Raw genomic sequence first — 23,789 nt, forward strand, 5'->3', positions numbered from 1 at the left:
AATAACTGTGATAAAACAACACCATACCTAGAATAACTTAGATTTTTTTTTTTTTAGACCAGTTTTCCAGTCATAAAAACATTGTATAAAATGGAAGAAAAAAAGACTGTCAGATCCAAACATCTGCTGCTGAAAGTGACACAAAGTTTCAGGTTTTTAAAATGCATCCAAAACAGTTTTAAACTGTTACTGGAGTTCATTTGATCATTTAAGAAATGTGGTGTATCGCTTGTTGTTGTTTTTGTTTTTGTTTTTCTTATTCATAAATCCACATATACTTTAGGGTTGAGGCTTTAATTAGAAGTGTCTGCTGCTATATTAATCCTATGTTAGGATTTTCATCTGGGCTCATTTAAACCTCTGCTTAATTGTCAAAGTACAAGAAAAACTTAGCATCATGTTTGCACTATTTGCATTTTTACATATTAGCTTAGTATAGATATTTTAATCTTATTAAAATACTATAAATATTTAGGTTTGACCTGTAGTCAATCGTTGTTGTAGCCAGAGATGTTAACTTGTGGCAAAGTTAAGGAATACAAATCAAAATGAGTGAATGAATGACAACCATCTACCAGAACATTGAAACCAGTGACAGTTGATGTGAATGACATTCATTATTTTTGTTTGACTAATATTTTAACACCTTGCTCCAACCCTCAAATTTAGCAGTAATAAACCATCCTTACTGGAAGTTGTTCAAAATTAATTGAGTTTCAGCCCTTACTGAGAATAAAGGGAGATATAGCTAAGAAGAGGACGTCAGGGTGACTATCAAGGGGAAGAAACCCAGTCACTGTGGTGATAACAGAGTCTGTAGACTGTGAGTCTACCACCTCACATTGTCACTGATTTAGTAAGGGTACTGTTGCTTCATGCTCTGGAAAACACAATAATTCACCAGATGCCTGGTGGAAAGCTTCATTTGCCTGTGGTGCAAGGTGAGGGGCCACATTGCACTAATCACATTAGCATATCAACTGGCACTCTGCTGTTAGAGGGCTGGAATACTAACCTCGTAGAACAAAGGTCCATTTGCCAATTCAGGATTTAATTTAATCCAGTTTACCCTAACTCACGTAGAAGGTAGAGCCAGATTGGATTTGTATTCAAATGGAAGCCGGTGTCCGTCTGATTCAATGCGGGTGGCCAAAGCGTAGGAATGACATCATTGCCCCCGGGTCTGTCACTGTTTGTTTGCGTGCTGACTCCTGCAGACAGAAACGTTCGTGGGTGTGCATCATTGTGTGTCTGTTGTGAAAAAAAAAAAACAGATAATGAAATCTGAATAATCTGAATAATATCAATTCCACCCACCTACTCTTCTCTGTCTCTTCTCAAGCATCTAGCTGTATTGTTTTATGTATCACTCCTGTTTTTTGTCTGGCTGCTTTTTTTTTGGTTTTGTTTCTCAGCAAACCTAGAGGAAGTTCAGCGGAGGAGAAGAAAGGAGCTGCCGAGGGACAAAAGGAGGCTTTTCGCCCAGATGTGGCCTATAATCTGTTGCATACACTGTTCTACGGCCTCTTGGCTTTCAGCACTATGAGGTGAGGACATGCACATGTTCAAACCCATCTCCAATGCACTCCAGTAAAAACCATATATTGAGATTGCTTTCACAGATGAAAGTGTAAGGAAAATATTCAGTACTCCGACCTACCAACTTCTCTGTGTGTTGAAAATAATCACACAGTGACACATTCCGCTGATCAATAGTTAGTGGCCACTATTATCTAGGAGACTAATCTGATACATGCCAGTCAAGCTCATAGTGTGTCTACAAAGCCAAGTCTTTTAAGCATATGTAGAACGAGGTCTTGCATTGTCCTGCTGAAATATCCACTGACTGCCGTGGAAAAGATGTTGCTGTGAAGCATATATGTCTGTGGAATCCCTATATACAGCTTTGGCACAGAGAACCAGACATCCAAAAACAAGCTAAAGCCTGGAGATGCACGACCACAGAACAACTTTTCACTGTCCTTCACTGTCCTTCACATCTATTTGACATGAGCTCCCCCAGACGTTTGGCTTCCTTCATAGGTCATTTCAAGTTGTATTTCTGGAAACACCAGCAGACTGTTCTCAAGTAACAAGGGTTTACCCAGGTACTCCTGACCCCATGTGGCTATATTCATCATAGTAAGATGAGCGTTTGTCACTTGAGTGCTTGACGGTCACACACATTCAACAGTGGTTTTCAACCTTAGCCTTTATATACTGACGTTTCTCTGAATCTTCTCACAATATTATAAACTGTAGATGGTGAAAGACATTTTGTGACTCATCTTTGCTTGAAAACACTGAGTCTTTGGTGGATCCTTTTTTTGAAAGTTCCAGACAATCTCTACATTTCCAAAATACAGGTAATTTGGTCAGAGTCAAACACTTTTCTTTGTATTAAACAAAGGTTTAAGCAAATTCATGCATCACATATTGTCGTTTTTATTGCATTTTAGAAAAACTTCAAACTTTTCTCTGGAGATGGGGTCTGTAATTAAAGGGTCATACACGTACAAAAATACAAGTACTCGCATTGGCTTAGTTCCCAGGCAGGGAACATTAAAATGTACTTTTCCTCTTGACTACGGAATTCTGCGTGCTTTCGAGCACATGCTAACATTCAAGCCCCTCTTTAAGGCTTTTCACAAAGTGGCTGAATTGTCCTCCTAGGCTTTGATCAGCACTTCACACCAAGCACTGTCCTACAGGGTCTTGGACTCTCAGATAGTGACACCTCTCACTACAGGAACAAAACAACTGAACAAAATTGGACAACTGATTGCTGAATTACTGTACAGTGCAAGGCTGTAGTAGTTTTAGAAATATTAGATAGATATTTCTCTATTCCATCTGAATTTCAGTTAGCTTTAGTTTGATCAGTGGCGTCATTACTTTCAGTTTACTTATTTTGTCAATTTATTTCGATTTTCTTTTATTTTAGTAGTAATTTTATTACTGTTTTGAGTATAAATGTTGTCAAGAACTAGTGTGGTGAGACAAATGATACACTTCTCGTGAAGTTTAAACATCTTAACCAAAGTTTATTAACTTATGATACGATGGATGTGTTTCAGGCTGGCAAAGCCATTTAATATACATACTAGGGGTGTAACAATTCACAATGTATGTTTCCTTTAACAGTTGCTAAAATTTACTTTATGATTTGATGGCTTCTTTCCTTTGATTTCTATAACCCAGACGGCGTAACCCCAAAATGACTGTGTGGTCCAAATATACATTTTCTTGTTTCAGCTTTGATTTGAAATAATCCCACACTGGGCTCAAATTTATTTGACACCCTGAACTAACTACTTTCTTTGATTAGGCCCGAAGTGCAGATCCTGGAGCTCTACTACGGTTTGTGGTTTTTAAGTATGCAACAATACCCCTGCCAACCTGTCACAGTCAAAAAATGTATTTATACTCTGCTCCCTAGAATTTCAAATTTTCTTTGTTTTTATGATGTTTTAAATTGCAACGTTGTGCAGAAATCACCTAGGATAGGTTGAAATAATTATTGCAGTGGCAATATCACAAATTCCTGGAGGGACTGATATACAGTTTACAGTGATAAGATTAGAATGTACATTCCATCCATCTTCTGTAATCACTTATTCTGTTCAGGGTCACAGGGGACTAAAACCTATCCCAGCTGTTAGTGGCAAGAGGCAGGATACACCCTGGACAGATCGCCCATCTATCTCAGGGCCAACACAGAGTGACATACACAGACGAGTATTCACACTCACACCTATGGCAAATTTCGAGTCTCCAGTTAGCCTAACTGGAAAGAGAACAAGCAAACTTCACCTTTTTTGCTGTATGCGGCAGTGCTAACCATTCCAAAGCCTTGCTGCCCAAGATTAGAATGTACTACTTTAAAACTTGAAAGAAAGGGTTCTTGGTATCAGGAAGAACATAACCAAAGAAGCCATCTATAAAACCATTGATCTTGTAGGTTGATTGTTTACTGTGGACAAAACTAACATTATTGTACGCAACTGGTTGGAAATACTTTTTCTGACTGACATGTTTTAAGGAAGTTAATTATGTTTTATTTAACCAGAAAATATTTTTGTAATGCAGATATCTGTTTTTTTTGATAGATCTGGGAGCACATGACATATACACATGATCCCAAGAAGAATACGAAAAAGCTACAAATGCAAGGAAGTTATTGTGATAGTAGTTATAGCACTTATTGTGTTATCAGAAGGTTAAAAATCAGCCTGCAAATGATCGTCTTTCAGGAAGCTCCATAGTTGTGAGTGCAAGAGTGATTTTGGATAAACAACACAGCTTGAATGTACATCCATAGTTGTTACGCGAGTATCAGCATTTTAATGCAGTGGAAGCACCTGTGCAGAGCAGCACCTTAGATGCACCAGCTGAGACACAGGAGGTAGAGCAGTTACTCGCAGGCTAAGTGGGTTTATTACCAGTGGCCCCTGTCCGTATGTTGAAGTGCGCTTGAGCAAGATACTTAACAACCACTTGCTCCCAGTGGGTCAGGTCATTCGATTGCATGGCAGCTCCATCGTCACTGGATTTTGTGTGTGTGTGTGTGTGTTTGCGAATGGATGAATATTAAGCAAAATTGTAAAATGCTTTGTCCGGTGCTATATAAATGCAAACCATTTACCTTAGCTCTGATTAGACTATCACTGTGTGGGGGAGTGGTTTAAGAAGAAGTCAGTCGTGGTCATTAAACATGTCGTCATTCTACACAACACAATTAATGAGGGCGTCGCCCTGAGAGATAATGTACATAAAGCAAACCTGCACCCAAAAGACATGCTGGCTCTTAACCAATGTGGTCTTATTAGTCAACAGAACTACGGTCAGCAAATGTCAGGTACAACCTCTGCGTCTGCCTCAATTTTCCAATCAGTCCAGTCATTGTTTTAGGACGTGCAGCCGGGGTCGTCCGATTTCCTTTTGGGGGGGGGACATGTTTCAGTATGGCTTCAGTTCTGCTGTTAACGCATTCTAGCTTCATGTTTGTGTTAGAAAAGTAACGTTACAGTATTTAGTGGACTGCCAGTGGTTTGAAATCTCATATTGGTGCAGTTAAATACAACACCCCACAACCCGGTGACGACGAGTGTGGGTACAGTGCACAGACCAGATGATTTCAGCAAGAAAGTTCCTATTGCAAGCATCTCGTTTATTTTTTTATTTTTTTTATTTTTTTCAGGTGAGCTTTCTCTTTAGTTTGAGGCAGGATTTTTTTTTTGCTTCATCTTTTCCTTTATCAGCAGCAAAACACCAGACTGAAAGCTTTAGCGTGTTTGGGGTGCTTTAACTGTCAATTCTCAATATCTCAGGAACACCTTTAAGGGAATTTCTTCAAAAATCCACTCAGACTCCAGACTCCACTGATACGATTTTGGTGGTCGAAAGTCAAGGTCACTATGACCTCATGTTTATCACATTCTTGTAAACTTGAGGCCTTGAGGGAATGTTATTGCATTTGGCACAAATGTCTCCCCTGACTGTTGGATCAACTGATTAGAATAGTGGTCTGGACTGACTTAGATGTGAACTGTTAGAGGTAATAAAGACCAACTGCTTCGTTCGCTTAGTTTGCCCATTTTCTAGACAGACAAGTGATACTTGAACACACCTTAAAAATGACAGCTGACGAGTATGTAGCGAGCACTCAACCATCTTTTGTGCTCGAGTGAGAGGACGAGGAAGCAGACGAACCACGACTGTGGATATACAAACTATAAACGAATCACCGTTGGCCTATGGAATCTTACACCACTCTTGCTCCCATAATACAACACCCCACCAGCGGGTGAGGGCATCATTTTTCTCCTTTGTAAGTTTCACACCTACACAGTGGTAATAATTCTTCAGTAGCCTGTGCTTAAAAAAAGTACACATGCCATACCAAGTTGTAAAGACCACTGCATTTGCACATGGCCTTATGAATACCTGTGAAGTGCCTGACGACTTGACTAGTACATCCTATAGTGTGCCGTTCACATCTATAATCTCAAGCACAACTAGTCCCCCAGAGGTGCCCAACTTTCATCTGTAATTGCCAAGTGATATATTCTTCTAACATTATTCTAGCGTCACCAGTGAATTTGCCAGGCTGAGCAGATTTCAAGCTCCAAACACAGGCTGCCATGCTTGGCATCGCTGATTCATTATTGTGAAAGTATAATTGCGTTTAACTTTAGGCTCTTTGTGAGGAGTGTCAAGAAAATCACGGTGATTACAATTGGAATCATCACTTCTTTTCCATTTATTACAGCAAACCTGCAATTATTCAGTCAAAGAGAAACGGGAACTATTCTGGTATTTGCTTTATTCATAGCATTATCGAGATGTTTAAATACGTAACTTAATTTGAATAGGATTTTACGTATATATTACAGCCCGTGTCTGGCTCTGTGCATGAAAATGTTGCACATTGTGTTCTTGTGGTAATCTGACTTTCGGCATTGGGCAGGATTTTAAAAGGGATGTGATATACAGTGCATTTAATACATGAAGATTATAGTGTACCTTCCTTTTGCGATCATAAAGTACTGACTGAACTCACAAAATTCACACAGACAAAAAAAAAAAGATCTAAGTGCTTTTAACAGCAGCAGCCAGGTAGTTTCGAAACTGACACATTTAATTTCAGCACTTTCTCTAAAATGCTGATGAAGAGCAAAAGGCCAAAAAGTGCAGAATACCATTCATTTCTGTCAGACAGCTCCTTTGCATTAAAAAAGTATTGAGATTTATTTCTGTGAGCCTGCGCTGCTTAATGCCGCTTCCCACTTGCTCGCTCTCCCTCTCACTGCCCCATCTCTGCACCTGTCAACAAATTTTTTTTAGTTCACTTCACTCTCTCGGCCGTATTTCTTCTGTTCAGTCTTCTCTGTTTAATCATTTCCCCATTTGTTTGTAATTCTAGTTTTCATGCTTTAGATGCAGATGCAAAGCACATGAACTACTTCACATTAACATGGCCTGACATTGTCTTTCTTTCTCTCGCAATCTATCCCCAGGATGAAGTACATATGGACTGGCCACATGTGTGCGGTTGCAGCTTACGGTGTGTGTGGGACGGAGTTGTGGACCCTGCTTCTTACCACTCTCCACTGCTACAGTAAATTTCTGGTATGAGCAGCACTAACAGTTTGCTTCCATCTCATTGCTCTGGATATAAATGTATATCATTGCTTATAGTTATGAGTCCAAATGAATGCTAATGCTGTTCTGTGTTTGTTGGCTGTGTAAACACATAACTGTTTGCTGTTTGTATTGTTTTTATTTGTACCTGTCCGATCATAAATAGCTTATTCTGTTAATACTTTCTAGTGTGCAGGAGCCTATATTATAGAAAAAAATATTGCAGGATTTTTTTGATTATCTTTCTTTATTATTGACGGCAACTGCAAAGGCAAAAGTGAGTTTTAACACATATTTACATGTTCAAAATGTTACTGTAGGTCACTGTTTAACTGTACTCGTGCTGCTGGCGACTGGGGAGTTGCAGACAGAAATATTTGAAAAAACATTTTTTGAGCAAGTAGAGATGAGATCTTTTAACCTCAGCCTGTCTGGACCTAGGGTTAGATAGAGAAGAGGATAGTTTGCTCAGCTACATATTTACTTTCCCTTTTCTGAGAAGAACAAACCATACTGTTCTTCCGGAATCTCTAACATCTACAGTTCTTTGTGCTATTGTGAGTCTGTAAAGATTTCCCATTTTGATTGGTTGCTGCTTTGACATGGATTTGAATCCTCAGCCTCTGCTCTAGACAGATGATAACATTGCTAAAGAGGCCACTAGGTGTCAGTGTGGCCATAACATGACAATAGAAAAGATCAGACGAGACATACCAGGGAGCAATGCTGCTCTGTTTGTCTGATATCTTGTGTCATCTCCTTCTGTACTTGTCTTCATTTTTAGGTATATCTCTGTCTGGCTCCCACTTTGACATGATTGCATCCTTTCATTAGAGCTGTTTTCTCGTCTTCTCATTTTGCAGTTAAGGCTTGTGAGATATGCAGTTCCACTGGCTATGATCGGTTGCCTGTATTACAAGGTATGCCATTTTCTTTGGTGGTTTATGTTCAGCACTTTATTGTTGCTATCATTATGGAGCCAAGCCAATTTGTACACGCTGTGTGAGAAACTAAAAATGGCTGAAATGGAAGTTGCGGAAGAAAATGATAACAAGCAATTTGATCATAACAGGATAGTGAAATGATTTCTTCCCTTGTGTTTATTTTGTCATTGGAAGAGTCCAAATGTCTATGAAATACACTGTTCTATTCAGTGCTGTAATGAGATGCTACCTAAAATATATATCGGTAGATCTGATTGTCTGCGTTACAGCCTTGATGAAGACATACTCAGGGTTATCCATCACTTGTCACTGTCTGTTTCCCTTCAGTTCTGGCCTAAACTGATCGAGGAGATATCAGAACTGAGGGAATTTTATGATCCCGACACTGTGGAGCTCATGACCTGGATTAGGTACAGACACATACACCCACACAGTGCTCCACATCAAATTAAAGCAAATTTGATTAGTTTGTTTCCGGAGATCAAGTTTCACTTCGCCTGATGTCCTTGATTATTCTGTCTGTCTGTCTCTGTGTGTGTGTGTGTGTGTGTGTGTGTGTGTGTGTGTGTGTGTGTGAATAGACTGCATGTATACTTGTGTGTCTGCATGTGTTTGCGGGGGAGTCTGGGCAATGAGCGATGAGAGCCGATGGGTGTGCATGAATAAGACATGGGGGTTCTGGAAAGGACCCAGCTGTTGGCACAGCTTTAAGACACCTCAGGGTCTCTGTAGCCGAGCTTTCGATCAAGAGCATCAGCCTGATGGGATCAGAGATGGGCTGAGATTTGGAATGGCTCTGTACTGTTGCTGCTGTGTGTGTGTTTTTGTGTTTGCGCATCTGTGTTTGTCTGTCATTTTCTGGTCATTATGTTGGAAGTGGAGTGTTGCACTTCCCTACTGGCTTAGCCGTTCTTGTAGCATACCAAGGGGTCTGGCAACAGGCACAGATGATCTCATGTACACTATTTCTACCTTCCTTTTGTTACTTTTCCCAGTTGTACTCAATTCCAATCCAATAGTTGACCTTAATTTCCTTAACAATTGCCAATTAAACAGATTTACATATGAACATTACTAAGCAGATAATAAATACTCGGGGTGCAAGAGAGACAAACTGAAAAAACTGAAGCTGAAAATGTACTTCCTTGTTAAAATAACTATTTAGTTTTTCAAAATGTAACAAGGTAATCTAAGTTCAAAGGTCATTTATATTTATCAACAAGGAGTTTTTTTATTTTTTATTTAAAGATCATCCCTGAACAAAGATGTGATGGGGATGGATGGATGGGATAGAGATATATGTGAAGTCCCAATCTGATCTGATTTAATCTGATCTGATTTTTCCTTACTGTACTCCGTGTTGTCCATCTCACCCTGCTGGTGTTGCAGCATTGCTCTTATTTGCTGCCGGGCTGCACAGTGTAAATTAGAGTGTGCGAATGTGATAAATAATTTGAGCATACCAGCGAGTGCCCCAGTATTCATACTTCCAACTGTTCAGAAACTCGAATTGGGGAAAAAAATGCACAAGTCACATTCTCTCTGTTATTAGTTTCATTTATATCATAGCAGTACTTGGAGTTGGAGTAAATATTTTTGTAATATAGGGTTTCAGATTAAGTAACACACAGGTGCTATCAGTGTTTTATATACGTACATGCAGTTTTTAATGACATTTTACAGTAAGTAAATAAGATTACACTGTGTAATGGCAGATACCAAAAATTAAAGGACTCTTATCAGGATCAGGTTTAAATAGTGCATCGGGGAAAAAAGCAACTATATTTCACAAAAAAGGTAAATGTTTTACATAGAGAAATTCTTGTGTATAAAATACTTGTTAGTAACCTTGTAGAGTTGGAGAAAGATTCCCACTCTTTTACCGTTGAATGAGGATTGAATGCAATGAATTGCAAAATTAGTAAAAAGTTTTTGTTTCTAGATTTTGCGCGCTTGTGTTTTTTGCTGTCCATTAAAAGTCTGTAGTTAATATCTAGGATAGTATGATCACTGTACTTTGCCTTCAGACTGAATAAGTCATAATTCAAAAGCTTATGGATTTAATGCTGTAATCATTATGACAGCGAGTGGACCAGATGTGATTTTTAAGAAATGGCCAATCCTGGTCTAATCCTATTAGACAGGTAGCGGAATGGCGCAGAGAGAGGGAGACAGAGATGCATAAAGGAGAGGCAGAAAGGAGAATTTGGGATATTGAATGTATTTGAGTATATGACATGGGTTCCCTTCCCTCTGGAGCTAATCCCATTAGGCTCTCAGGATTATGGGCTGCCTAGAGTTACCTCAGTTGGAGCTGAGAGTAGGGCCGAGCGCTAAGCTTCTTGCCACTGTGCTAATTACATTCTAGATGAAAGTGTTGAGATTGGGGGGAGGGAGGGAGGGGGGGGTCATGTTACGTTGTATTCTCTAGGTAACTGAATCCAAGGCCATTTTGTATTTATATAGAGGGATCATGAGAGATTCTTAAACTGACTAGGAGAACACATATACAAGACTGAGTATATTTCTGGGCTGACTAGTGGATTTATGTAAAGCTGTCAGGGACATGCTGCATGTATGACCACATACAACATGTTTTCTTTTTTAGAAGATGTATTTATATGAAACCCATTTCCAGAGGACTTAGGATGTTGTTTGCAATAGTTTGCAAATCATTTGACTACTAATTTTGAAGACAACATAGCAAATGTTGAAACCGAGAAATTTTCTTAATTTGAATTTGATCCCAGCAAAACATCTCAAAATAGGTTGGGATAGGAACTGTGTTGCATCGCCTCTTCTCAAAATAAAAATGAGAGTTTTAACATTTGATTGGCTTTGTTGTGCTATTTACAGTCAAAAATGGGTTCAAACGATTTACAAATCATTGCATTCTCTTAATATTTTACATTTTCTGGTTTGAAGTTTGGGATTAGAGTCAATAAAAAAATCTCTTTGTTAATATGAGGTAAAGTAGGGCCTGTCATAACGTCCAGGGCAATAATTCATGACCATGAACTTCACAGGTCTTAAGAACAAAGTTGTAGGTTAATGTGATAATAACTGGAAGAGGTTCATCTGTATTGCACAGCCATAATTCACAAGTTTCCACTTACACAGTGGTGGCTCCACAGCTCAGCTGTAGGCTGATACTCAGTTCGAAATGGACAGTCAATAAATCAATAGCAATGCCTAGTCGTTCCACTGCCTCCGACTCTGAGTTATAGTTGTGAGTGTGCAGTTTTTAAAGCCACCAATATCACTTCTGTCTAACCCACTTGATCTGTCTCTCTTTCTTCCTCAGTCAACAGTGGTTTTAGAAAGTCCTCAGAACTCTGAACTTTTTGTACCCTTTATTGTGTTGCACATTTAATTTGTAAGGTATAATTTGCCCATCAATAGCACAGCAAGCCCTTTATGACTAAACTAACACGTCGGAAAGCAAATTCAATAAAAAAAAATTCAAAAACTAAAATAAATCAATTCACACTGACTGACGAAGAAGAAAGTGAATAGTTTAGGTCAAATTCAGAACATTCATGTTGCAAATCTTGCTGTGATTATTAGCAGGAGCTTCAACACTCTGCTCTCTGACATAGGAACTCAGGGCTTAGTATGAGGTGTTCGAGGCATTTCAAGTGTTAAATGTGCAGCATGGAGAGGAGCAGCACTTAAGTTCAGGCCCATGTGTAATACAAATGGCAGTTTGTCAGACTATAAGGACTCACAGATAACCACAGTCTTTACTCAGTAGTCTTACTACTGTCCAGCTCACTACAGGCTGGAGCCAAAATAGGGAACAAAGCTCACATTTTAAATTTCACAGCACTAATATGAGTCAGGAATGGGTCAGAGCCTAAAATATAGCAGCTACAGACTCGATACATTTCTTCTCTTATTCTCTTCATCCTTTGTTCTCTCCCACCAAACACCACTAATCATGCATATTTCACCAAATCCAGGGGTCATTTTCCAGTATGTCTTGTATGAATCTGTGTGTATTTTTTATTTTTTTTTAAGGACTCTTCATTCCCTTATTTTCCTACACTCCTCCCATCTACCACCCCCAGCACACTACCCATCTGGGTTCAGATATACAGTTTGTGGCTGAGAATTATGACGGCTGCAGTGCAAAATTATTAATGAGAGTTTTGACAGCAGTTTTGCTGCAAATTCAGAAGCCTCGTATAGATACTCAGCATAAAGACTCATTCACAAAAGGAACTGGCCCAAATGAAAAACTCAGCACATTTGAGTGAAACACTGACTTTGTTTATACCAGAAGTCACTAGTCGGGTATAAACAAGAAGGCAATAGACTATTGAGAATATTCTTAATTATGCATATGCCTCATGTTTTTGGGTTGTAGGTCTGTCCCATTCTCATGCATGTGACTCAATTTGGCAAAAACATCCACTTGGACTCAACGATGGACTGATTACATTTTGGTGGTCAAGGTCATTGTGTTCTTGCATGTGTCCATTCTTGCCAAACTAATATTACAGGAAAAGATGTAAACAGATTGTCAGCATATTTGAGGGATTTTTTATTTATGTTTGGGTCTTGCTGTATTGTGTTCATAGAGCTGAACGTCACAATCATCATTGAAATATTTGTTTATTGAGACCTGGATTATTGAGACCACCTTCTACAATTCATGCCCAAAAGATGAAAAGATGATCATCACAATTACCTTTACAAAACCTTAGAACTAAACACATTGAGCTCCAGCTTTTTCAGCTACCTGGCTGCAGCTAACAATTACTATAATGGATGTGGTCCATAAAAATCATATGTTGAATACTGCTGTATTCAACTTATGTACCGCAAGCACTTTAGGTGGCCGAACAGTTTTTGGTTTGTATACTGTAATGCTATATATGCCTTCTGTCCTGAGTGAAATAGGACAGCCATTATGGAAAAGCTATAAACAATGTTCACATGAAAAATGCTGTTATTTTTGTTTCCGATAGTCTCAATTGTTCATTGAGTTCCCCAGATAATTGTAGTCGAGTCATCTCTCTCTCTCTCTCTCTCTCTCTCTCTCTCTCTCTCTCTCTCTCTCTCTCTCTCTCTCTCTCTCTCTCTCTCTCTCTCTCTCTCTCTCTCTCTCTCTCTCTCTCTCTCTCTCTCTCTCTCTCTCTCTCTCTCTCTCTCTCTCTCTCTCTCTGACTTCTTTTTGAGCTCAGTCTAATTAAAACAAAAAATACTTTGTCCGTTGTGAAATGTGCCAGTATTCATTTGTATATCCGTCCTTCAGCAAAAATCAATTTTCGGCTCCCTCTGTAAAAGTGTACTCTCCAGATTTTTTCTAACATCCTCTGCTCGCCTATTTCTCTGACTCACTCTCTCACTCCCTTAATTGTCTTCCTGTCATCTTGTTCCTTGTCGTGTTTTAAATTGTCTAAATTAGCAGCATTTGGCCTTCTCCTTAAATGGGAAAAGTACAGCTTTGTGTCTGTGATCTCCCTGTGTGTCCGTCTGTCTGTCTGCCTCTGTATTCTAACTCATACCAAAAGCAGTTCAGAGAGAGTCAGAGGGAGAGAGAGTTGTACCCATTTGAACTATACACCTCTTAATCAGAAGTGAGACTTCAACAAGAAACCTGTGCTCTGGCACATGAGAAAACTCCCAATCACTTTCTCATTCTCACTATTAGTCGTCCTAATACTTTGCTCTCACTACCCTTTTACTGTATGGTGTGTGTGTGATTTCAGCAAGTCTTTACAGGTGGAAGTAGTAAAAATATCTTAGACAATGTTTCTAACTTTGTTTCTTTTCTTTCACTCTCCAAAAGTTTATTAACCTGAATTTTGAAATGGTTCAGGGATGGATCTGATATAAGTGTAATGAATGACAAGAGAATGGAATCAGAAAAGTAAGTGTTGTGTGCCTCAACGCAAACAGCTAATAAAATTGTGTAGAGGGCATCGCATATGTTTGTTTGTGAGTGCAGGTGATAACTTAATCTCTTCTGAAGGCATATGCTGGCATGAGTCTTAAATGAGCTTTTGCACTTATCGCAAATCACTATAGCAACATTTTTTTTTTTACCACAACATACCTGTACTTCTGGGTAAGATAGCATGGTAAATTTTTAAGGAAACATCTGCTAGTTCTGGTCATTCTTAAAAGCTATATAATTGTTCTTTTCAAATTCTTTATTGAATTTATGTTTTCTAGATTAGACATTTTGATGCAGAATAATACCTATCCAATTTGGATAATTCGTTTTTACTGCAGATACCGGTATTTATTAAAGGATTAGCGTCTGCACAAATGAAGTCGCGATGGGTTTTGAACCCGCCAAATCTGATCTTTTGTTTGCTAAGGTATGTAATGTGTCCCTATAAACCTACTAGCATTGCAGCCCTGATGGTCTTTTTCAAAGCTGGCACTATTATGCAGCATTGTGCGTCACAGGAAAATAAAAGATTTTGTGTGAATGTTAAAACTGAATTCTTCAAACATGTTGACTCTAGAGATTATGTAATATCAGTTATAGGAGTCACACTCTCCCAGCTATTCTTTTATTAATAGAATATCAATCATTTAATAAACTTTATATTTTGTAACCAGGTCCTTCAGCATTTTGACCAAGTAGCTCCTGAAAAATAATGTCTGGGTAACTATGCTATACAGCTGTTATTTCTATGTGTCACATACACAATACAAATAAGCATCAGATCAGAATCAGTAGTGGCTGATATCTAGTATCAAAGGAATTGGATCTGTGTCTGAGCCAAAAGAACTGGCATTGGAACACAGTTAATAATTATTCCATTTGGATCAATTATGGTCTGAACAAAGCTTCCACAAGGTTTAAGGGAATTGGCTTTTGAGCCGTCATTTGGTGGTTACGTGGAAACAAGGCCGAGGATACAATTTGATTGTACCACAGAATAAACATGTGCTATAAAGCCTATGATTTGCAAAATGCTCCATAAGGCTAAGATGGGTCATCTAAAAGGGACCTGCAGAGTCAGAGCAGCTGTGGCTGATGACATCCCACTTCTGTTTCAGTGCCATGTGACAATTCCCCGGTGGTATGTCCAGGGTTTGATATAACCTTTTTTTGCTCTTTAGCCACTGTGGCTAGTGGTTTTCCAAATTACTAGTTAGTAAGCATTTTCCCTGGCCAAAATTTTGAGATGCTTTAAAATTATATTTTGGAATTGAGAATTCCAACCAGAAAAGAGACCCCTTCATCCTGTTCACTGCTGCAGGTTCTTGAATTAATGCAGTGCAATATTATTGTTATAGCCTAAACACCTCATAGAGCCACTGTCTGATAATAACAAAAAGAGAGGAAAAGTCCAAATACAAATAAGTACAAATAAAAATTCAGTGAGTTCAGTGATTATTTTGCTGATCAGCATCTGTCACACAGCCTTCAGCTTAACTCTATCAAGGTCAGCAAAAACAAATCTAATTAATGTCTATATATTTACTACAAGTTCATAATGCACTGCGAGAGGCTTATCTGTCAGTGTCAATCTCTGTGTGTGCCACTTCTTTTACACCACCTCCTATTAAAACTAGTCATGTGGCTTAAATAATTAACATTGTCTTCCTCTTCTATTGTTGAAGTGCGTGAAATGCTGGTGTGATACTGACTGTAAAATAATTATATTTGTCAGTTTAATCAAAGCAAGGATTTGAACTTTATTTACTTTAGCACATTTGCTCTGACATTACACGTTACATTGTCTACACAAGTAGTTTAAAAAACATTTGCAACAATATATGCACATGCTTCATATTATGCAAATTCAACTCTGAGACTGGGAACACGTTTAAATACAAACACTATAAACACCTCACATTGTAAACATACAAACAAGTCAGCATCTGAGCTAAGCTACTATATTGAGTCTCCTGCAGCCTGCACTGCATATCACAATTAACGTCATTATTTGATTTTTATGTCAGTGGGGTGTATGCCAATGCCTTCTGGCATTTACATATGGGAATATAAACGTGAAATTAAATGTAAATCAACTTGGAGGGAATGGAAGCTACTCCTTGGAGTGAGCGATTAAACTCACACACTCAGAAAAGAAAATGAAAGAAGACTGCCAGAAATGGAAACAACCCACTTTTACCGCAGGTCAGGAGGCCAACACATCAGCCTACACATTGCCCAAGAGCGTATATGAATGTAGCATGTAGGCCATGTGCACATCCACGTGGCGATTGTGAGCTAGTCGTTATGATGTCGTACTGTACTTGCATTTGCAGCATACAAAGCCACACCACAAAATCCTGTCCTGGTTACAATCTGTAACTAGATTGTAACCACGACAGTTGCACCCATAGTGTGTTAAGTTATTACAATACTGTACATGTGTTTGCTTTGAGCTTTGAAGCTTCTTCCTCATTATTTCATTATTATTTTACATTTTCATACTGTAGCAGCATGACTGTATGAATGGCAGTGTCTTTATGTTGTTTGGTCAGTTAACTACTGTCCTTCAAAACGAACACGCTAACTATTGGATGGACAAACCATCGGATCAAATGCTATAAAATTTAGTGCAAACATTGTTATTATTAAATTGCCCTTTTTTTTAATTTTGTGAAATACTTTTTTTTTAAAAAAGGATAAATTGGAAAGAAATTTGAAATCCTAATCTAATGCCACTGGTGATCCACTGATGTTTCCTGGAGCACCAGGTTTACATTCGTGGTTTTAAATTTAACTTAACGTAACTCGAAGCAGTGCATTTTTTTTTTTTTACAGACATTCTAATCTTCAGGATAATTGTATTAACTTTCAAATTAACTTCTTACTTTTCATTCAGCTTTTAACTCGTGAAGCCTCACAGAGACAAATGCATGGCTGAAGACATTGAGTCATATTTTTATTTGGTTCCAATTTGATTATTGAGTTTGATCTTAAATGTCGCTCGGGATCTATTTATCTTTCAAAACAAGTATTGTAGGTTTAATACCATAAACCAGTCAGACAGATTGCTTTCATCAGCTGTTCGATAAATTACCAGTGTTGGTTGGCAAGTCATCTAATAAAATGACAATTATAAGATGCCTGGCTGTTGACATGTAGATGTTAATCTATTTGTTTCTGTACAATATTGCCTCAATTGCCAATCAGGTGCTATCCAGTAGTCTTAGCTCATGCTCTCACCTGTCAGTCATACAAATGCAGAGAGGTCATTAAAGATTCTTTAATAAGCACCACACACATTTACAAGCAACAAACATACTCACCAAGTTGTCATATAACATAACCAAATCTCATTCTGGTCGTCCTTGTGCCTGCAGATTTTCTGTACCACGTGTTCGTTTTTTTTTTTTTTTTTTTAATTTAATTTGTCTGTAGAAAGAATGCTTTTGTATCTTTTCTTGATGTAGATAGCTGTTGTCCTTGAAGCGACATTTCTACAAGAAACTTTGAAATTCCATCAATATGTCCCAATTATTGTGGCCAACGCTGAAAGCAAAAGCATGTGGACTGAATAACAAATCTAGAAAATAGACTAAAGCACAATTTAATCAAACTTTTTTGATGACTACATTCACCTGCGAAAACCCTTGAAACTTTATCTCCTTCAAATCATATAACATTTTTAAACAGTAGATTATTTTCTTTGTACTCTTGTTAGTTCACAAAGCCATCAAACACACTGTAATTGATCATCATCATCATCATCAAGTGTTAAACAATGTACTTAAGGCCCTGAATATGTGTCCTTATTCCTCTGTATGTCCACAGCACAAAGACTCCTAAGGAGGCTGTATTTGCAGGAAGCATGCAGTTGCTGGCTGGCATCAAACTGTGCACAGGCAGAGTTCTCACCAACCACCCACATTATGAAGACAAAGACCTGCGGGAGAGGACCAAACAGGTAATGAAGGTTCTGCCATACTGTCAAACATACACAAAGAGTGTGGAAACTGCCAGCACAAACACATTAATTAGAATAAATTTACTTGGAAATTTAAATTTCCCTGCTTAGTGTGTCAGGAAATAGCTTTGTAGCCTAGAATGGTTGTGCTCAGAAAATGCGACGTTAACTTTATAAGTAAGTACAATTGTATCCAAAGTTAGTGGAAAAAAACACAGTTAGATGTGAATTCACCTGGGCAGCAATCATTTTTGTACACGTTGAAGCATTATCTAGTTGATTGGAAACATTCAGCCATGATGACCACCAACCAGTAAGCTTCTGAATGTGTGCAGAGCTGAAAACATAAACTTATTAGATGTGGATGTGTAGGACTTTACACTGATTAAGTTGAGTATAGTTACAATGAAAATAGAAAGGCTGTTCAATCAGGAGAGACACAAGAATAATAAAGTGCTTAAATTGTTGTTCAGATGACTGAAAAGGGAAGATTTAGTGGCAAGTCCCTGTTGTGAATTCAACTTTATAAAATAGGACAAAGGACCATGAAGGTAGCAGAGATATTCCCCTTGGGGTCTTAGACACTGGTGGTAGTGGAGACAGATGACGATAACAATGAGGATGGGGAATGAAAGAGGCGAGTCGGTGAAGGACTGTAAGAGAGGAGGAATGGTCGTCCGATGACTGAGATGGAGAATGGGAGTCTGATGCATGTAGGAGGTGATGCAGAGGAGAGGCTAACATAGAGACCCACGGAGCGCTGATCTGATGAAGTGGTGGACAATGGCGTGGAAGAGGGTCACACCAGCCAGTGCTGAAATGACAGCCGACAGAAAGGGAGAGGATGCAGATTGATATTTTGACAGCCAGTATAAGATGCTTGGTTTGCTGAACCAGTGAGAAAAACCGATTGATTGATAGAGAGGGACGATCACAGCCATCTGATTGAGTTCTCAGTGATACGGCATTAGCTTTATTTCTCGTTCATTGGAGGATGATTTTATTGAAAAAAGTCAATTTCCTCCTTCTTTACTTAGTTTAGGTTATTAAAATCCAATAGTTATCAGAAATTAAGTATAGTTTCTAAACCTTCATAAACTAAACTAAACTTTTATAATGTTGCCAGATATGGACTATCCAGTCTTTTGCAAATGGTTTGAAAAATGCCCAACCTGCTAATGCTATGCCACAGTCAGCTGGGAAATATTAGCCATAAAACCCTACCACAAAAATCTGCAGGCTTCTATTACATATGCCGGTCGTTTGCTGTTTCATGTGAAAATCAATTATTAGGTCAGATTAGCTGTCATCCATCCATCCATCAGTTTATGTAATGTCTTTAACCTGTTCAAGGTCATGGGGGGCTGGAGCCTGTCCCAGTTGTCATTGGGCAAGAGGTGGGGTCCACCCTGGAAAGGTTGCCAGTCTATCTCCGAGCAGAGACATACACAGACAGACAACCATTCCCCCCAATTTATGACGTCACCAATTAAGCCAATTGTAGTCACCTAACATTCACGTCTTTGGTGGTGGGAGGAAGCTGTAGTACCCAGAGGAAACTTATGCAAGCAACATGCAAACTCCACACAGAAAGGCCACAGTTGGTCTTTGTCTGTGGATGTTACAGATAATGGATGGATGGGTGGATATAATTAATAATTTTTTTTTTTTTTTTAATTTTTGTTAAATTATTTCTTGTTGAAGTCTTACTGGAGTCTTTTATGTTTGTTTGATCAATTATAAGTTGTGAAAACCAAAAGTAAAAGTTCAAATATTTTATTTTATTAAATGTGTAAGAACTGCATTATTTGACTGCTTATCCACATTAGTGTAAGCTGTAGAACTTTCCACCCAATTTGGTTTGGATAGTAACTCATTTATAAATTAAAATGTCTGCCAAATGTAGAAACATACTTTTTAAAATCAACACTGCTGCTTCAAACTAACATTTGTGATTTTATTTTCTCTGTCTTTTTTTTTCCTCCTTTTTCAGTGAACTGACATCAGTCTTCAAACCAAAGACTGATGTATCAGTTCTGACTGCCAGGGTTGCCAGGGTTACCACTTTCTCTTATTCTCCTCCAGAACCTCTCTTTCTTGCTCCCATCCTTGGATTCATAGTGTCTGTGAAACTAACCGTTTTTGATTCAAGCACTCGCAGCCTAAATTGGAGGTGGCCAGAGTAAATGTTCCTCTATCGGTTCTTGTTTTTCCATTGACTGTGTTGCCGCTAACCTTCCTCTCAATATCACTTTAGAAGCTATGAGGTACGATTGAACAGGAACACTCACCTTTCACCTCCTTTTTGGTATCGTGTAAGGAGAATTACATATGCCATATGCTCTGCATATTCACCTTTTCATTCACTTTTGTAAAGTGATTGAAATCAAACCCCTTCTGCCACAATAATTGTAAAACCGTTCTCGTTGCTTAAAGCCCCCTCTGTGTAGCCAGTGTTTGTAATTAGCCAAAGATTGTTTGTGAGAAAAGATGCTTCACTCTCTGCAACACCTCTGCACAACTTTGTGAAGTGTGCTACTGGAGTCACATCTTAACTCTAAACATATTCATATTTTTAACAGGGACCTTCGGAATTTAGATCAAGAAGCTCTGTGTGTGTCAGATACATATTTAAAGAATTAAATAACATGTAAATAATTATCAGTAGAATGTTTTTATCAGCATTTTTTGTACTGCACTGAAAGTAAGGATTTTGTACCCTTTTCTAGAACCTGCTCACAACAGGTCTCACAACATCCTTCTAACTAAGAGACATCAGCTAAAGCCAAGTTGCCTCACCCATCCTTTTCACTCAGCTCTGCACTAATGTCTGGTGTAAGAGACCAGGGAATTGTCAGTAGATGGGGGCCAGTGACCTGCAGGGATTGTGTGAATGAATATTGAATCAGAAGATGCACTGAGTAACAGTGTGTATCCATTAAGTGAGACTGAATAGTAACATAGGAAAAATGGAGTCTAAAAATGCTGCGTTCCAGTAAGGAAGAGCTGAATGGTGGTGCTTGCACTCGATTCTTAGGTTTATTTTTCTTTCCTGTTAATGTAAGCACAAAAGGTTTTTCTCATTAGATGAGGGAACCTCTTTTCAAACCAAGCCACATTTTAATCAAATTATTTTATAATGATGTTAGAACATGTTTTCAAACCCAAATGTTTAACCTCTTTTACACTTTGCCTTCATTTGAGTTTTCTTCCCTTAGGGTTTCACATTCCTGTTTGTATTATGTGTCCTGTCAAAACGATAACTGTGTTAGTATCATGTTGGCTGGATGATGGGAAGGATGTGAAATACAAAATATGAAATTCTGAACACTAATCACAAAAGCATACTATTAAACAAAACTCCATATGCTAGAAAATGATGCATTACTAATATTCATTTATATTTCTGCTTTTGCATTCTGTCTTCTTCACAAGGAGGAGGAAGTAATATGTTGGTCATCTCTTGTGTAGCTGAGCCTGTGTCTTAACCCCAGTGGGAAGTCAGCCATGGTGAGCTGCTGGCATGGCCTAGACTGACTGTGGAGCTCATTAATGATCCACGACACTGATGCAGACCTTCTGGGCTCTCGCAGTGTGTGTGTGTGTGTCTGTGTGGGGGGATTATGGAAATGTTCAAACATTTGTAAGAACCTTAATGATGTTTCCATTTTCTTTCTGGGCCTAATTTGTGTCACTACAAAATAATTCATTAGTGGATAAAGAAAACAGCTGTTCTTGCAACAAATGTTTTTTTTTTTTTTTTTTTTTTAATTCCCATTTTGGAATTAATCTGCATAGCCAGCAAGCATATACACTCTGAAATTGGGAGCAACAGTTGAAAAGCTTTATTTCGTGTGTTAACTGCATGCAGCATGGCATGAATACCCACTTCCTTCCTTCATGCTTGCTGTATGTCCTGAGCTGAAAAAGTTGGTGAGTTTCTGGGGTTTTTAGGTCATGACTGGTGTTTTTCTACATGTCGTCTTTTTGTCAACAGATCTCATGACATGTCCTATACCAGCACTGGTCAGTGGCCTTGATGCTTTATTACTTTCCTACAGTGGACAGTGACACAGTGGAGGGGAGAGGAAACAGGAAATTAGACTCTGCTGGACATGTTTGTCCCAATGCTTTTTAACATTGTCCACTGTTAAACAATGCACAATGTGGTAACAACAACAATTAATTTTATTTATACAGTGCTATTAAAGCTACTTATGAGTCACACACCCAAACGTGTTATACAAATACACACATAAGAAATTGTTAAAAAGTCCACCTGTAGTCATTGTCGGACATTGTTGAACAGGGATTCCAGGTGTAGACCTTCAGTGTTCCAGTGTACTGGACTAGTTATGTACATACTAAACATCTGCACTTGCCTATTTTGTCCATTTAAATCTGTTGTTGTGTGAAATTAGCGGAAGCTTTTCTTCCATCTACAAAGAAACTATAAACTAAAACAGATTCACCAAGCTGTTATGCGGCTGGCTGTGGCTTAAACCCCTGTCTTTCCTTCTCCCTCAGATTTGCTTAACTCATAATTGTTTTTGCTACGACTTCTTTCTTCAGTAAACTCGTTATGAATGAATCTAAGCCAACTTATTTCTGAAAATAAATGTGCCTGGGAATTGAATTCTAGAAGAGAGTTGTTTCTCTCTCTAATGACATTGGTGAGAAATTACCAACCCAGACAATCCTTGGGTGCACATCCACACAAATCTGAGCACATCCTGTTTTTTGTGTACATGTTTGTGTCTGTGTGAGCAGGTGTATCAGGTGTATGCTCGCCGATCCCCAGAGGATGTGCATAATATCCTGAGGGCTGCCGGAGCCGACTATGTGGTGGTAGAAAACAGCATCTGTTATGAACGGAGGCACAGGCGAGGCTGCAGGCTGCGGGACCTACTTGACCTGGCCAATGGACATGTGGGTGGCATTTATTTAATGTGACTCTTCATGATAAGAGTGTGTGTGTGTGTGTGTGTGTGTGTGTGTGTGTATCATGTGCTGTCGCCCCTGCCAGCTACTGTGACTGGGTGAAGCTCTCAGCCTCCACAAAGATCAATAGTCTCGACTCTCATCTGCGTGTCACTGTCTTTCACTCTCTTGCCTTCACTTTGCCCCCTCCCCAACACCCTCCCTCTCCCTCCATCTCTCTTTATTTTGATGTCGGATGCAGCGTGCTGGCTATTTGGATTACCAGAGGCGAGACGAGCTTCAGTCTGGCTGTCTGACTCAGAGTGGTGTAAGACACATGAAACAGAGCTGTTGTGTGTCTTTGTTTGAGATGGCATAAATGTCACACAGCATACACATCTGACATCTAGACAGCATTATTGAAGAAATGCAGGGTTTATATCTGTCAGTCCTTTTTTCTCTCTCCTACTTTTTTCTTGTCTTTCTCTCTTGCTCATATTTTTTTCAGTCTTTTTTATCTTGCTGTTTGGTCTTACCTTTGTGTTATCGTTTGGTGTCTTTCTTGCATAGTTTCTTACCATGCAGACACTGGACTAGCCTTTATGTTACTTCCTGAATTCCTGGTTGCATAGTATGTATAAAAAAAAAAAAAAAAAAAAAAAAGAAATCACTTTTTAGCCTGCCTGCCTCATCTTACCTGCCTGACTCTAAATAGATATAATAGTTTAAACGATCTGAATACACTCGTACTTTCTCCCTTACTGTGTCTCATCTCCTCAAAGAACAGGTGTTTGCACAGACCAATGTAAATTAATTTCACTTTCTTTCAACATATTTTTTGTTTGTTAAAATGTTCTTCAGTTGATGCAGTTGTAGTGATGACTCTTAGAACTCATGATTTCTGTAAATGAAA

The 23,789-nt window shown here is 38.6% G+C and overlaps 1 protein-coding gene across 5 annotated transcripts in view; it reads left to right on the top strand.

Annotated features, from left to right (window-relative positions):
- dpy19l3 (dpy-19 like C-mannosyltransferase 3) overlaps positions 1-23,789 on the top strand; it is a 53,099-nt gene that overhangs the window by 26,904 nt on the left and 2,406 nt on the right. For 3 of the 5 annotated variants that reach the window (XM_067494967.1, XM_067494968.1, XM_067494965.1), the window contains 6 exons: positions 1,416-1,547; positions 7,020-7,131; positions 8,007-8,063; positions 8,415-8,497; positions 17,824-17,956; positions 22,727-22,885. In XM_067494967.1, coding sequence (XP_067351068.1) covers positions 1,416-1,547; positions 7,020-7,131; positions 8,007-8,063; positions 8,415-8,497; positions 17,824-17,956; positions 22,727-22,885 — 676 coding nt within the window. Of the gene's footprint in view, positions 1-1,415; positions 1,548-7,019; positions 7,132-8,006; positions 8,064-8,414; positions 8,498-17,823; positions 17,957-21,391; positions 21,467-22,726; positions 22,886-23,789 lie in introns of those variants that run through there. The other 2 variants (XM_067494970.1, XM_067494969.1) reach the window with 2 other exon arrangements.

Source organism: Channa argus, chromosome 2, assembly GCF_033026475.1.
Source record: "Channa argus isolate prfri chromosome 2, Channa argus male v1.0, whole genome shotgun sequence".
Lineage (NCBI taxonomy): Eukaryota > Metazoa > Chordata > Actinopteri > Anabantiformes > Channidae > Channa > Channa argus.